This window comes from Pseudochaenichthys georgianus, chromosome 18 (genome assembly GCF_902827115.2).
Source record: "Pseudochaenichthys georgianus chromosome 18, fPseGeo1.2, whole genome shotgun sequence".
In the NCBI taxonomy this organism is placed as follows: domain Eukaryota; kingdom Metazoa; phylum Chordata; class Actinopteri; order Perciformes; family Channichthyidae; genus Pseudochaenichthys; species Pseudochaenichthys georgianus.
Window position 1 is genome coordinate 3,873,034 of NC_047520.1, and position 16,149 is coordinate 3,889,182.

The 16,149-nt window shown below is 42.9% G+C and overlaps 2 protein-coding genes across 8 annotated transcripts in view; both read right to left on the reverse strand.

The window, feature by feature from the left end:
• Positions 1 to 2,282, reverse strand: part of LOC117463396 (cysteine and histidine-rich domain-containing protein 1) — an 11,131-nt gene extending 8,849 nt beyond the window's left edge. Inside the window, exons 1-3 of the mRNA XM_034105628.2 lie at positions 2,071 to 2,282; positions 686 to 735; positions 544 to 600 (exon numbers count right to left, since the gene is read on the reverse strand). Of these exons, the coding sequence (XP_033961519.1) occupies positions 544 to 600; positions 686 to 735; positions 2,071 to 2,134 (171 nt within the window). The 5' untranslated portion in view covers positions 2,135 to 2,282. The remainder of the gene's footprint in view (positions 1 to 543; positions 601 to 685; positions 736 to 2,070) is intronic.
• An 8,661-nt stretch (positions 2,283 to 10,943) lies between these two features.
• Positions 10,944 to 16,149, reverse strand: part of LOC117463645 (phosphatidylinositol-binding clathrin assembly protein) — an 81,615-nt gene continuing 76,409 nt past the window's right edge. For all 7 annotated transcript variants that reach the window (XM_034105991.2, XM_034105996.2, XM_034105993.2 and 4 more), the window contains one exon: positions 10,944 to 15,827. In XM_034105991.2, coding sequence (XP_033961882.1) covers positions 15,813 to 15,827 — 15 coding nt within the window. In that variant the 3' untranslated portion in view covers positions 10,944 to 15,812. The remainder of the gene's footprint in view (positions 15,828 to 16,149) is intronic.

The following is a 16,149-nucleotide window of genomic DNA, read 5'->3' on the forward strand; positions in this document are numbered from 1 at the left end:
TTATTGTTGTTGCCAGAGTTTTGCTTTTAGGTCTAACTTAATATGCCTGAATATAAAGCATTTCAGTTGCTTGAAGACATTTTCTTTGAAAGTTCCCGACTATGCATCTGCACTTAAAGGGTGCAACCTCACATTTTTGCACACGATTGTTTATGCCTTAATGTGTAAGCGTCACTTTACGGTTGCAGTAGGTACACGTGGTGCTGATTTAGTCACGACACAAAGGAGATAAAGACTTCTTTCTTCCAAACTAGCTAACGTTCATTCATAGATCTATCATGAAAAAATGTGTCTTTGAGTTTTCTTTGAGAAATAAATGATACTAAAAGCACTTAAAACTAACTATGAATCCATATTGCAGCCTTTTAAAACCATGTCAAGGTTTGAGTATTTAGCTAAAATGGTGATTTACACATGAATAGTAGTTTATGAGGTTCTTTGGAAACTAACTTCCTCTTGACTCTTAATATTTCCTCCGCTATTTTAAAATATGACGTTTGATTGGATTTATATTAGCGAGTGTTTGACCCGGAGCTGGTTTACCTTAATGGCGAGGAACTCAGAGAAGTCAGTCGTCCTTTTCTTACAGCACGACCATCCCTGCAGAAGGACACACACACATGATTTTTGTATCTCGCTTAACAAAAGTGTTGTTGTTTATTTGTCTGTTTTTATCGAGTGTTACCTTCAGAGCGTCGTGGAAGATGGGAACACCTGAATGGAAGACGCAGGAATCTAATGGAGGAAAAGGAAAAAGGGTCAGTCTGTATTTAGACACACACACACACACACACACACACACACACACACACACACACACACACACACACACACACACACACACACACACACACACACACACACACACACACACACACACACACAGCTGGTGTGTCAGCTGTTCACAGAGGTCACTAGGGAGCGCCCCATAAAAGGAAGTGGGTTGCTACAAACAGTCTGAGGCTTCCACACACACATGGCCTGTTATACTGTACATGCTGGACTCACACACACACACACACACACACACACACACACACACACACACACACACACACACACACACACACACACACACACACACACACACACACACACACACACACACACACACTACAATAAGGTAACATATTTGTTGACGTCACACACACACTCGGGCTTGGCGAATAAACCCAGAGCCTAAATCTGGTTTCCTTTCCACCTGTTGTGCTCTGTTAAAGCCAGCGTCTCTGCTCACTCCCACGGCATGTGTTCGGTGTTGTCTTTAACATTTTGTCACATTCAAACCCACATGTTAGCATCACTGAGTCATTTAGCACACACACAAACCTAGGTGCTCCCAAAAGTGGTATTTCAAAGTAAAAGCACACAAAAACCCAGTCAACGCCTAACATATTGGTAGTGCTTCCATACACACATGGCCTGTTACACTGTACAAGCTATCACACACACACACGCACACACACACACACACACACACACACACACACACACACACACACACACACTACAATAAGGTAACATATTTGTTGACGTCACACACTCTCCTGGCTTGGCAACGAACCCGAGTCTAAATCTGGTCCACCTGTTGGAGTCTGTAAAAGACAGCACTCGAAGGGATCTGTGCCCACATGTACTTTGTGTTTTCTTTAACAATAATTTTTCGAATTTAAACCCGCATTTTAACAACATTGTGTGATTTCAGACCAATACAAATGGTAAAAAAGTAATAATTTCAAAATAAAAGCACACTTTTGTGTGCTTTTATTTTGAAATTATTCCTTTTTTACCATTTGTATTGGTCCGAGACTAAAATATTGGTAGTGGTGGTTTGGGAAAATGCTTAGTTTCAATAGTTATAGTAATAATAATGTTTTCAACCTGCACATGAGGTGTATTCTTGAATGTGCTATTTTAGCCCACAAGTTACAAAAATGTGTAAAATGAACCTCATTGAAGGACAATCCAAGAAGTTCTGTTCACCCCCGGCACTCACACACTTGTCTGCCCTTTGACACCAACGTATGAACCCAGTCCTCAAACAGAACGGACTGGACTTCAGAGTCTCACCCTCTTTGTTCTTGGCGCCGTCATACTTCAGTCCGCAGCCTTTGTTGTAGCACAGCAGAGCCATGTTGGAGTCTGGGATGTCTTCACAGGTTAAAGTCCTCTCCTGTCTCCTGCTCTTACTGCTTTGAGGACTTCCAGAAGTTTCTCAGGACAGAAAGGAAAGGTCCAGATCTTCTCCTGGAGAGAGCAGAAAGAAAGAGGGCGTCTCTCTCTCTCTCTAGGCTGAATGAAAGTTAAAAATAGCAGCTCCCTCCTCTCACCCCTCGCTCGATTTACAGCTGTCAAAACTAATCTGGAGTTTGGGGGGGGGGGCTGTCACAAGCTGTGGCTGACAGAAGCCACAGCAGGACTGACCGATGCAGTCTGGACCAATCACAGGCCTGGTTCCTCAGGAGAAGCAGACTCACAGATTCAAAGGCTTTAAAGGTCACCTATTGTGCAACATCCACTTCTTCATGTCTCTTCTACATCAACATGTGTCCCCTCTTCTTCGTGTCTCTTCTACATCAACATGTGTCCCCTCTTCCTCATGTCTCTTCTACATCAACATGTGTCCCCTCTTCTCCATCAACATGTGTCCCCTCTTCTTCATGTCTCTTCTACATCAACATGTGTCCCCTCTTCTTCATGTCTCTTCTACATCAACATGTGTCCCCTCTTCTTCACGTCTCTTCTACATCAACATGTGTCCCCTTTTCTTTATGTCTCTTCTACATCAACATGTGTCCCCTCTTCTCCACGTCTCTTCTACATCAACATGTGTCCCCTCTTCTTCATGTCTCTTCTACATCAACATGTGTCCCCTCTTCTTCACGTCTCTTCTACATCAACATGTGTCCCCTCTTCTTCATGTCTCTTCTTCACCAACATGTGTCCCCTCTTCTCCACGTCTCTTCTACATCAACATGTGTCCCCTCTTCTTCATGTCTCTTCTTCACCAACATGTGTCCCCTCTTCTCCACGTCTCTTCTACATCAACATGTGTCCCCTCTTCTTCACGTCTCTTCTACATCAACATGTGTCCCCTCTTCTTCATGTCTCTTCTACATCAACATGTGTCCCCTCTTCTTCACGTCTCTTCTACATCAACATGTGTCCCCTCTTCTTCATGTCTCCTCTACATCAACATGTGTCCCCTCTTCTTCATGTCTCTTCTACATCAACATGTGTCCCCTCTTCTTCATGTCTCTTCTTCACCAACATGTGTCCCCTCTTCTCCACGTCTCTTCTACATCAACATGTGTCCCCTCTTCTTCATGTCTCTTCTTCACCAACATGTGTCCCCTCTTCTCCACGTCTCTTCTACATCAACATGTGTCCCCTCTTCTTCACGTCTCTTCTACATCAACATGTGTCCCCTCTTCTTCATGTCTCTTCTACATCAACATGTGTCCCCTCTTCTTCACGTCTCTTCTACATCAACATGTGTCCCCTCTTCTTCATGTCTCCTCTTGATCAACATGTGTCCCCTCTTCTTCATGTCTCTTCTACATCAACATGTGTCCCCTCTGTGGAAAGAGACTCTGAAAGTCTCAGGAACAAAGATTCTCTCTCTTTTTGATCTATTTCTATAAAAACCTGTCTGAAAATGAGCTGATCAGATTTTGGCCACTTTGTGATGTCATAACGATGTGTTGTCTTGTGTAACCATCAGCCAATTAGCAACCAAGGTAACCCCCCCCCCCCCCCTTATCACCTGAATGTCCTCCTAGAGCACCATTGAGTTCTTTGTAGCCAAATGTCTCTCAGAGGGGCGTGGGGAGGGGCTCCTTATTTTCATCTAAAGTAACAGACAGAGAATCAGCACTTTTGAAACAGAGCTGAAACAGAGGGGATTATGGGTAATGCTGCAATGATCTGTTTGGTGTTCCAGCCAATCAGAGACATGTTCTGGATATATCTGAGACCTGTAATGTATTGATGAAATATAGGGGACCTTTAAAGCTATTACAACATCTTTATTCCAGCTTTTGCCAGAAATGTACCGATTATGGATGATAGGTTTAGACACATAGTTATTCCGAAACAATCACCATTAATATGCTGCTGTAGGTGCTTTGACTTCTTCTTGACTGGCTTTTTAAAAGATTTAGTAACCTGGCAGCTGGGATATTCTCCAAGTTCATCCCAAAGTGTGAGTCGAGGTCAGAGCGCTGAAAAGGCAGAAAAGATCCTCCTCATCAAACTGGGAAAGCCATTTTCTTTAAGGACCTGGTTTGAAGCAGAGAGGCATTGCTAAGGACAAAAAAGGAAGAGGACATTATTTATACTCTTAACACAAAGTTAAAAAGTTCACCATTGTCTAAACTTTGGTTTTAACACTCGAACCGCCAGACATTTTTTTATACCTAAAACCGCCACCGGGGTCAAATTGACCCAGCATTAGAATGCATTGATTTTCAAGGTAAAAGTATTGCTTTAAAAAGAAAAATGGTCCTGTGGTATTCGTATTTTGACAAGCAATTTTGTTAAATTGTTTCGTTTATTAATGCTACAACATAGCGTTTCGTGAGGCGGTTGTCATTGTTGGGTGAAAAGCAAACAGCGGTTTGCTTTTTTTTGGCAGCGCGAGCAGTCTCCCGTGAGACTTCACTACACTACAGACTTCACTACAGACTGTCGCTGTCAATATATCTATCTATCTCTCTCTCAATATATCTCTCAATCTATAAGGAACCGCAGTAGACAAAAGGTGTTACTATAGCAACACGTCATGTTTGTTTACACGCAAAATCAATAGCGCGAAAAGGGGTGGGGTCAATATGACCCGCTGGGCGGAAATACGTATAAATGGCAATTTTTTTGGCGATTTCTTCAATCTGACTTCATATTGACAATTTTTAACAACATAGGGTGCTACATACCCCACTTTCAGGAAAAGTCACGGACTGGGAGACTTTAATATTTTATTGAAAAAAAGTTACATACAATAAAAAACAGCTCTGGTCAAATTGACCCGATTGGCGGTTCTCGTGTTAAAGGCATACTTAACCCACAAAATGATCTTTTATATATCTTGTTCATTCTTTTTGGGGGCGCTCCTTTCGAACAGGCAAGGCAGGCAACTGCTTGGGGCCCCGGACCAGAAGGGGGCCCCCAAAGAAGGTAGATTAAGAAGGTCCACAGCAACGACAACATGAAACACCCTTTAACTTACAGCAACAACATGACGGGTAACCCCCTCAAGCGGCCCCATGCATAGCGCCGTAAAATGCTGCTTCTCATCTTAAGTTTTGTTGCCCTGCTCCGCTCTAGGGCGCTGTGCGTGGTGATGAAAAGCTGGTTTGAGGGGCCCCCAGTGAAGGTTTGCCTAGGGCCCCACTGACTCTAGGATCGCCACTGCTTTTTCTCACATGGTGATAACATGATCGACCATCTATGAAGTCTTTGTTGGCCGTTGTTTGGAAGAACAATTTCAAAGCTGGGTGAAGACAAAAACAAAATCAGAGCTTTTGGTGGAGTTGTTTGCTCTTCCTTCAGAGAGAAAATGCTATAGTTATATAAATGATGCTTAAACAGAACATAATCTTCAGGAGCGGCAATTGTTGTTTTAGAAAAAAATGTTAGCATGTCAGTGTCAATCAAGATAACCTTGAGAACATAACAAATAAAATAATGTAATTTTGCTGCCAATCTAGGTCTTACCCCTCCTGTTGTCTTCGGGTCAAATCTGACCGATTTACTACTTTCATCAATCATAACTTTTTTGGACGATTGTCGAACCTCAGATTGAGGAGGAACAATGCGGATTCCGTCCTGGTCGTGGAACGACGGATCAGCTTTTTACTCTCGCAAGGATCCTGGAGTTGGCCTGGGAGTACGCTTATCCGGTCTACATGTGTTTTGTAGACTTGGAGAAGGCGTATGACCGGGTTCCCAGGGAGTTACTGTGGGAGGTGCTGCGGGAGTATGGGGTGAGGGGGTCTCTACTCAGGGCCATCCAATCTCTGTACTCCCAAAGCGAGAGCTGTGTCCGGGTCCTCGGCAGTAAGTCGGACCCATTTCCGGTGAGGGTTGGCCTCCGCCAGGGCTGCGCTTTGTCACCAATCCTGTTTGTTATATACATGGATCGGATTTCGAGGCGTAGTCGTGGGGGGGGGGGTCTGCAGTTCGGTGGAGTAAGGATTGCACCACTGCTTTTTGCAGATGATGTGGTTCTGATGGCTTCATCGGTCTGTGACCTTCAGCACTCACTGGATCGGTTCGCAACCGAGTGTGAAGCGGCTGGGATGAGGATCAGCACCTCCAAATCTGAGGCCATGGTTCTCAGCAGGAAACCGATGGACTGTCCACTCCAAGTAGAGAATGAGTCCTTACCCCAAGTGAAGGAGTTCAAGTATCTCGGGGTCTTGTTCTCGAGTGAGGGAACAATGGAGCGTGAGATGGGCCGGAGAATCGGAGCAGCGGGAGCGGTACTGCAGTCGCTTTACCGCACCGTTGTGACGAAAAGGGAGCTGAGTCAGAAGGCAAAGCTCTCTGTCTACCGCGCCATTTTCGTTCCTACCCTCACCTATGGTCATGAAGGATGGGTCATGACCGAAAGAACGAGATCGCGGATACAAGCAGCGGAGATGGGTCTCCTCCGCCGGGTGGCTGGTGTCTCCCTTAGAGATAAGGTGAGAAGTTCAGTCATCAGGGAGGGACTCGGAGTTGAGCCGCTCCTCCTTCGCGTCGAAAGAAGCCAGTTGAGGTGGTTCGGGCACCTAGTTAGGATGCCACCTGGGCGCCTCCCTAGGGAGGTGTTCCAGGCACGTCCAGCTGGGAAGAGACCAAGGGGTAGACCTAGGACCAGGTGGAGGGATTATATCTCTTCGCTGGCCTGGGAGCGCCTTGGGATCCCCCAGTCAGAGCTGGTTGATGTCGCCAGGGAAAAGAAAGTTTGGGGCTCTCTGCTGGAACTGCTACCCCCGCGACCCGACCACGGATAAGCGGGAGAAGATGGATGGATGGATGACTTTTTTGGTTTACATTCGATTGCATTAAGGCTTTATGACATCCTTCACAGTCGAAATTTGAACATATAACATTGCTGATCACCACTTTCATTGAATTTTGGATGATTTAGTCAACTTTGAAACACCATGGTGTTCCCGGTCATAAAGAAAAGGAATTAGTAACCATCCGGATCAGATAACACACACACACACACACACACACACACACACACACACACACACACACACACACACACACACACACACACACACACACACACACACACACACACACACACACACACACACACACACACACACACACACACACACACACACACACACACACACACACACACACACACACACACACCAATTTGACACATTTCCCGCTCTTATGTGCCCATCCCCCCACATGGATCACACCTGGCACATGCAATAGAGAACCGCAGTGACGTGTCCTAAAACCCGGAAGTAAGTTAGCATTTTTACCACGTCCGGTTCCTTCGATAAAAAGCAAAGCATTCTCTCCGTAGTGTTTTGGAAACTAGCTGAAATAAGGTCTGTGGTTGAGACGCATTGAAGAGACGGATCACGTTTTGTTCTACGACATTAAATCCATCAGCAGTAACCCCGCTGGTGAGTTCTGAAGAGTTGACGTGTCTGAAAAACGATGGTTGTTACCAAGTGGCTGAATAGGACTACAGAAGTCGTGGAGGCCGATTTACGTCATTACGCCGAACACGTGAACACTCCTCTAAGTTAGTTTGCCCTGTTCTGCTTGAAAGCAAGTCCCTGCCTCCTGCAGACTGTTCAAACTCTTCAACTCGTACCTTTTAGAATCTGTATGTTTGAATATGGATCTGAAGTCGGCGTGACGTTGAAGCAGCGACCCTGCTGTAGTTCCTTTACAGCATAACGTTAGCATTTTGCTTCTTGCGACTAGATTTATGCTTAGAAAATGATAAAAGTAGGATAGACATGTGGAGATTATCCGGCTGAACAAAACGTGATCCGTCTCTTAAATGTGTTTCAACCACAGACCTTATTTCCAGCTGTTTTCCAAAATCCTATGGAGAAATTGCTTTGGGTTTTGTGGAAGGAACCGGAAGGAGTTTACATCCGGGTTTTAGGACGCGTCACTGCGGTTCTCTATACATGTTCAGTGCATATGTCTTTGTATATGTACTGCAGTTTTTCATGTATACCAGTACTCTGATACAATATTTACAGTTTGAAAGGGTGTTAAATTAAATTTGGTGATGATTCATGGTTTTTGTGTTAAAGGTGGGGTAGGTAAGTTTGAGAAACCGGCTCGAGATCGCTAGAATTTGAAAATACACAACCGGAGAAAATCTGCCACTTCCTTACAGAGCCCTTCCTCCAACACACACGAACACGCACATGACCAATGAGGGCACGAGATCAGTTTGTGCCCCGATGGAAGGCTGACAGGCAGGTAGGCCATCCAATTGGTTGTACTTTTTACAGTATTACGGCTTCTACAGATGACGTTTTTTTATGGATGTTTTGTCAAAGCACTTCAGATATTCGTTGCTATCGGGATGTTAAGAGCATTCCATGGAATATAACAAAAAGTGTATCTCGAGCCGGTTTCTGAAACTTACCTACCCCACCTTTAATGTAATAGCAGTTAAAACAGGACTGGACACGAACACCAAAGTAAGGGGGGGGGGGGGGGTCTATAAGACAATAGGAGGGTTACATCAGTGGTTTAGGTCACTAGACAAACAAAACGGTATTATCTAAAGAAGGCAACTCATAAATGTGTAATATTAAACACATGTATTGAAGTTTGCAGTTAAAAACAATTATATATATATTATTTTTACTGTTAATACCCGTTATAATTCACAAAATACATTGTTTTTACTTAAAAAAGCAATATATTCCGTATGTTATCATTTCAAATGCAGTGTTTGAAGATTAGCGGCTGGTTTATAACAGTGGTGTGTTTTTACAATTGGATTAATTCCCATTAAGAGAGCAGCTGTTAAACAGGAGGAGTATTATTAATAGCTGGAGGTCATGTACTAAACTGTGTTCATCAGTAATGAAGGCTCATGTTTTTTTACAAGCTGTTTTTTGTTGTTTTGTTCTAAATATCCATCACGGGGCGCAGAAAGACAAATAGCCGTGGCTGCTGGTTGCCTGTAAATGATTCACTAAAGACAAAGCAGTGCAGTTTGTCAGCCGCGGTGTGTTTGAATGATATATTTCCCACTAAGAACCATTTCATCAAAACTCCTGAAATGCGACCGAATGCATCCCCCCGGCGTCTGAGAGCCTCTCGATGCGGGGGAGGAACACAAACACTTTCAATATGCAGAGCTCGGTGGGAGCCAGGAGGGGAACTCGTGTTTTTAATCCCTCGCCATGGGAGCTGCAGCTGTTGTTGTAACAGAATCAGAGCGAGTGTTTCAGGTTAACGTGTTGAGACAAGCGGGGATATACAGGTGTGTATTTATGTATACAGGTGTACACACAAACATGTAAACTGTCATACACACTGGGAACGAGCTAATGCGTGTTTTAGTTTGAACGATTCCCACCATTATGAAAACAGTACCATTAACATGACCTAAAGAAAGGCATTTACAAACCACCTGGAGCTGCATTCAAATATCCGATAACACTTTATATTAACGTACACAAATCCACCATCAACTAGTTGTTAATTAACATGCATATTAGCTCTTTATGACTCGGTATAAAACACTTATTAATGCCTTATTCCAGCGGTTCCCAACATGTGGGCTGCGGCCCCCTAGTGGTCCGCGAAGGCATTGCAAGTGGGCCGCCAAATAATTTGCAAAACATTATGATTTGTGTGGAAACATTTCATTATTACGATTTTTATTTTTTTATTTTAACCCCTTTTCCTTTTTTGATCCTCCTTAGCAACGGTCATTACAGTCCTTGACAACGGTCTGTTCTACTGGATTAACAACATGTCACATGTTCTGAATCGACCAATCAGAATTGAGTATTCAACTAAACCGTGTAATACAAATGTCTGTTTGTTACTGATAGCCAGCTCCTTTTTAATAATAGAAATAAAAAGTAATCTGAGAACTGTATTTAGCCTCTGTATTGTTTATGGTTGCATGTGGGCCCTGAGATGAAAAAGGTTGGGAACCGCTGACCATATTCTAAAAGTACTAAGCCATTAGTTGAGAGTTTAACCCTCTAATTAGTGCTCATTTATTGCAAGTAAGGAAGTTGTTGTACATGAGTTTTGGTCTTAATATACTCTGCTCAATATGGGCATAATAAGGCAGCAGTACCACAAGAATAGTAATTCTCCCATAATAACACTTACAAAATCTATTCTTATGTAACAAGACATGAAACTACAAGTGTTAATTGTGTCTAAATAACTCAAAAGTAGGTATGGAGGCATGTGGTGCAGTGGATAGTGCGTTGGTGTTCGGAACAGGTTCAAACCCCATTGCAGTGAGCATGTCGTTGTGTCCCTGAGACACTTCACCCCGGATTGCCCAGAGTATTGAGTATGTATGTAGCTTTGGATAAAAGCGTCAAACAAGTGACATGTAATGTATTTCTTTCTAAGAATATACCTCCAACATGCCAATCACAGAATAATTCAGAGCTAAAACTGACAAAATGCTAATTGAAGAGCTCACTAGAAAAGGAGCTGAATAATACAAACATATATATTCTTAAGCCCTCCGGCGGTACATTAGAAAGCAGACTGTTGACACTTCAAGGCCTTGCATTTTTAGTACCCGAGCTTTAAAATGAAATGTTAAGTGTTTGAGTCTAGAGCAGGGCTGTCAAACTAAATTTCATCGCGGGCCACATTCGCTTAAAGGTTGCACTCAAAGGGCCAGTTGTTACTATAAAAATATATATAAAATGTATAAATTTAAAGAATAAAATAACCAGACGAGTCGATTAGGAATGGAAAATGACTTTTTATTTCTTCCAAAAAAAGAGAGAAAACAGATCCCTAGAATAAACAAATATACTGCTGTAAAATAAAAGCCTGTGATTTCTTTGTCAACTGTAACAATTGTTTTTGCCTTTCCATGCTTGATACAATCCATATAATTCTGCTTTAAATAAATAGAAAAAATGTACAAAGAGATGGGGGGGAGACAGAGAAGCGAGGGAGACAAATTATAAGTTGTACTCTGCTCAAAAAACATTTGGCATCATTGAGAATTCATGGCTGATCCTGAAAACCTGCGTCGTCTGTCTGTTCGTCCCGTCCCCACGGAGGAGTAATCATACCTATATACTGCTGTAATAACAAATATCTTTCAAAAAATAAAGAGTAAATTAAAAAATAATTGCAGATTATGAGAGTATGCGTTTAAACTCTGTGTTGTGAGTGTGTGTTTCTTTATATACAGAATAGTGAGGCAGCAATCCGAGGGTTTCTTACCAAAAAACACAGATGTAGAAAAAACAGAACGTGCACAAGAGATCTTTGATTCAACACACGGACGACAATGTATCTGTTAAACAGCCTCTCTTCGTTTCGGTTTTTGCGGGTTTTTTGACACGGTTGCAACGCATTGGGCGACCACTAGATGGCGCCACTTTGAGAAACCGGAAATCTGTGCTGCAGATAAGAAACGTGACATCTTTGGGAGAAGTACTGTAACACAAAAATCTTTGAGCTCCGTTTTTGCTACAGTGGCTCGTTTAGCGACAGAACAAACGTCTGTCAGATTCAGTCTCTGTCGTGGACGGCAAACAAACGGTCGAGAAACATTGATCGACCTCGCCTTTTTCAAGAACCATTTAAAAACGGGGACAACAAGAGGAGGGAATTTATCTTCATCATCACCATCACCGTCATGCTTTTTCGGAAAAAGGACAAAGAACAACGATACAACCATGCGCTCGCCAGAAAGGAGTCTGCTCTCCGAATGTTCGACACACTTGGCCTTAGCAGAGAACAGACGTTTTAATATGACATCAACGTTCATCCGTGTTTCCTTCTCCACCTCGATTCATGCTACAACAATGCAGAGAGGCGGTAGCAGCTTTTTGACGTAGAGAGAAAACCACGACGTCTGATCCCAAAGGTTGACATCAAAAAATAAACAGTGGTTGTCCTGGGAAACTCCCGGCTGTAAATGTGAAGACAGTCTGAATTTTAAAGGGAGGGAGTTGCCGAAAAACGAGCCCGCATGCTTGGCCAAAACCCCTCCCTGGATAAATACTGAAGAAAATGACCTACATTATAAATCCGTGATGATTACCGGCACTTACATCGACCCTAAGGACACCAGCCAGTAAAATGTTACGAGACCAAAACCCACAGTCGTCTCCACGCTCTCTATCCAACACTTTGAAAACCACTCGAGACAAACGGACAAAGACAATCTCATCGCAACAGGCAGGACTGGATGCCATGCAGAAGTTTAGAAAACAGAAAGGAAAGAAGAACGGACCAAGAAGAAACCAAAATTGCAGGTTTAGATTGTAAAGTTATTCAGGGTGAGTCGAATGTATGCGAGTCAGGTATCAAACAACTGGCACAGACTTCACCGTCCTTCAAATCCATATTCTGAGAAGGTAATTACGAAACATCAAGAATCGCCCTGACCTGATATTAATTATTGTTTCTAAGATCCAGGGTGGTGAGGATCTGATTCTGGATCAGTGCTACATGGCCGGTAACAAATTTTCTTTCTAAACTGCCAATTTCCAAATGCCTTATGTCCCTGAAAATAAAGAGCCGTGATTAGAGATAATTTTTAGTGCTAACATCAATTAAGATAATTTTTCAATGAGAGTCTAAGTTTGAATCCAATTAGCCGAGTATTCTAGGTTTGGACACCCAAGTAGATTTTTGTTCAGGTATTTTTTAAAGGTGTTGTCTTTGACTTCCCAGGTGATTCCCTCGCTACTTGCCAAACTTCTGAATGCACTTTACAAGTGGCTAGTTAACCAGACCACCTTTCAAACGGCTGCTTAAATCAAAAAGCATTCAGTGTTAGCCAATTTCCAATCCGACTTCCTCGACTGGCTTTATGTCTTTCCGAAATCCAACAAAAGTCTCCCATTTGTCACTTAACCTGGATATGCAAGAATCCGATTGGCTGTTCGGGTTCAACAACAAATCAGAGACAATAGGCTGCTGACATCACAATGAGAGACAGAGGTGGCCGATGTTGTCGATATAAAAACAAAAATATAAGATGATGACCTTATCTAACCAGACACTGGAGCGATGCTAACAGCGAGAAGAAAATAGCGCACTCAAAGCGAACCACAAAGCCTGAGAGCCTCCGAAAGGTCTACAGCTAAAGGACAGAGACACCAAGAGAGATACTTGAGCTATAGATACTAGACACTGGCAGAGGGGAGGACACGGTGGGAAATCTACTTCTTCTATAAAAGGAAGATACTATGAGAGGCTAAGCTAACACAAGACTGCGACAAGAAGCGTTTAAGAGCAATATCTATCCAACAGCGACAGTGATGGGTGGGAGCAGACAATCTAGACAGGAACTGGTTATTATTACGTTTTGTTTTTTACATATCTACACATAGCAAACGGTGACGAAGCAGGCTAAAAAAGCATTCTAGAGATAGACCAACTAGACAGAGTTGAGAGGCTGAAGCGAGATCGTGAAGATGATGAGCTATCACTGGGATGTGGATTTGGGATGGGACTACAAAAAGTTTCAAGTTCGTTGTTAGAATGGCAGGAAAAACTATTTTTGCTACCCGCCAAAGTGGCCGGTAGATTAGAACAAACGTGTTATTGTAAAACCTCAAACGATTTCTACAAACTTCAAATCTCTTTCTCTACTTTTTCACACCACACCTGGCGACAGCTCCTCTTGCGGCAGGTTAGTCACTTCAGTGCAACACTTTTGCAACGTGTTTTAGATTTTACAAAAACAAAAAAGAAAGCACATTTCGTGTCAAAGTCGCTGGCTCAAATTTGGCTCGAAATCGGACACAAGTTGACCCTCAGAAATAGCCCTCAATGGAAAACATACACACGTGAGCACGCACAAAAAAGCATCGTACAGACCGACAGTCGAACGCATGGCGACGGATGCTTTGGCTAAAGAATGGTTACGACTTCTTACACAGATTTGATCCCCTGGGGTGACGGAGCCGCGCCTAAAGTTCAGTGTGGTTTCGGCTCAGACGGAGTTGCACTTAAAGCCGCTCACTTCGATTCAGTGCAATTTAAAGTGAATTCAACTCGATTCAATAAAATGTATCCCTCACTCAGTGCTGCTGTCATCAATAATTGGCACATCATGTGGATCTGCCACTAATGAGGTGTAGCAAAGGATAAAGCTCTTGTTTTTTAGAAACCTTTGACGTCTGAATCTTGTTGGTCAGCTGATGAGGACATGAAGAACAGATACACAGAGATCAACAAGGGGTGCTAACAGGATGCTAATAATGCTAGTTAACAATTCGTAGTGGCTTTAGCGTAAACAACACAACAAAATGCGTTTTACTTTACGTTCTACTGAGCGTTACAGGAGCCAAAATGTGTTGAGATAAATGTGTACAACTGTGTTTGGCTAACGGCCATTATTTTCTGGAAAGAGGGATGATTTATAGACCAAAATATGTCAAGTCATACGTGTCTTGTTAGCAATCAAGCTAACACACTTTCTAACTGACAGTTTGAATGCTAGCTAGCTTTGAGAGATTTGTTTCCCCTTTTTAATAACTTTGTATTTGATGAAATAACTTGAATAAAATGCCAACAGGGACCACGGAGTTGATATATTGAAGCACAAGAGTACATGTGGCCGCTAGCACTAGCTAACAAGGTGTTAGCCATTAGCCTGCTAGCTAAAGTGGTCCTGCGAGGCTTTACGACGCCATGCTTTAAAAACCACACATCTCTCTGTAAAGCACGGATTAATTTGGCTGCATCTCTCTCTTGCGTGGCTTTAAGATGTTTGGTTCACAGACAATTTAGACGCCGTGGTAACATGTTATCACCGCTAATCCCAGTCGCTCCGTGTGTATCTGTACTTTAGGGAGAGGAAAATAATGCAGTATGAGTAAGCTTAAAAACCCATAACAACAAACGCTCGACTACTATTAACAAATGGTTCAACAAATTGCTGTACAAGCCCCGATAACATTCAGGAGAGGCTGCAGAAGAAAAATACAAAGATATCCCCAACAGAGCGGGAAATCACGGGAAACACACTCGAGGAGATTTGCCTCTAAATCCGTCGCTGATTGGACGGTCGAGGTCACAGACGGCGAACAAAGACGACGGAAAGGATGTCGGTTGTGAAGGTATTGTCTGAAACAACGACACACACACACTTCCACACACACCTGTCCTCCCGTAAGTGCTCCCAGGTTGCCGTTGCAGGCAGACAGTAACCCAGAGAGGACGAAATAGCACCAGTATGAAATAAAGCTAATTCTGCAGCAGAGACTTTCTCAGAGGTAGGATTTTCCTCTTCTCGACTCCGCCATCTTTCTTCACGTCTATCTCTCGCATCCCTATTCCCTCTCCTGAAGCAATCCCTCCATCGATATGACTTGAAAACACAAAATAGACAGAAAGAAGCCACACACACACAGTTGTTTCAGACAATGACCAACAAGGATGATATTTCCCCCAACACATCCCCCCCCCTCCTCTTTCCGGTCGTGTCCCCCTCCTCTTTCCAACTCGTTTTTTCGGTGTCTCTCAGTCGCTTGAGCTCGTTTCAAATCATTCCCCCGTCCATCGGATCGTTCCTCGTGTGTTTTCTTCCGCCGTTTGTTTGTCGCTTTTTGGCACTCTGCTTCCCCCCTCCGACTGGATTACATAAACTGCATCTGAATAGACGGGGGGGGGCAAAAATAAGTGGGATAAATAAAACGGAGAAACTGCTTATTTAGGTCATTTTACCAATGCAATGAAAAATGACTTGGGCATACTGCTTCGATTCCAACAATGTATTTATCATACACTAAAACAGGTCAATAAAATAGCTTTAAGATACACAAAATATATATATTTGCACTTTATCTCTTTTACTATCTATCTATCTACCTAAGCCTGACTTTTGATAATAAAAAACATTTTACACATGCACAGTTTTAACACTAACTTTTCCAACTAACATATCTATACCAAATGCTACCCTTAATAATATGT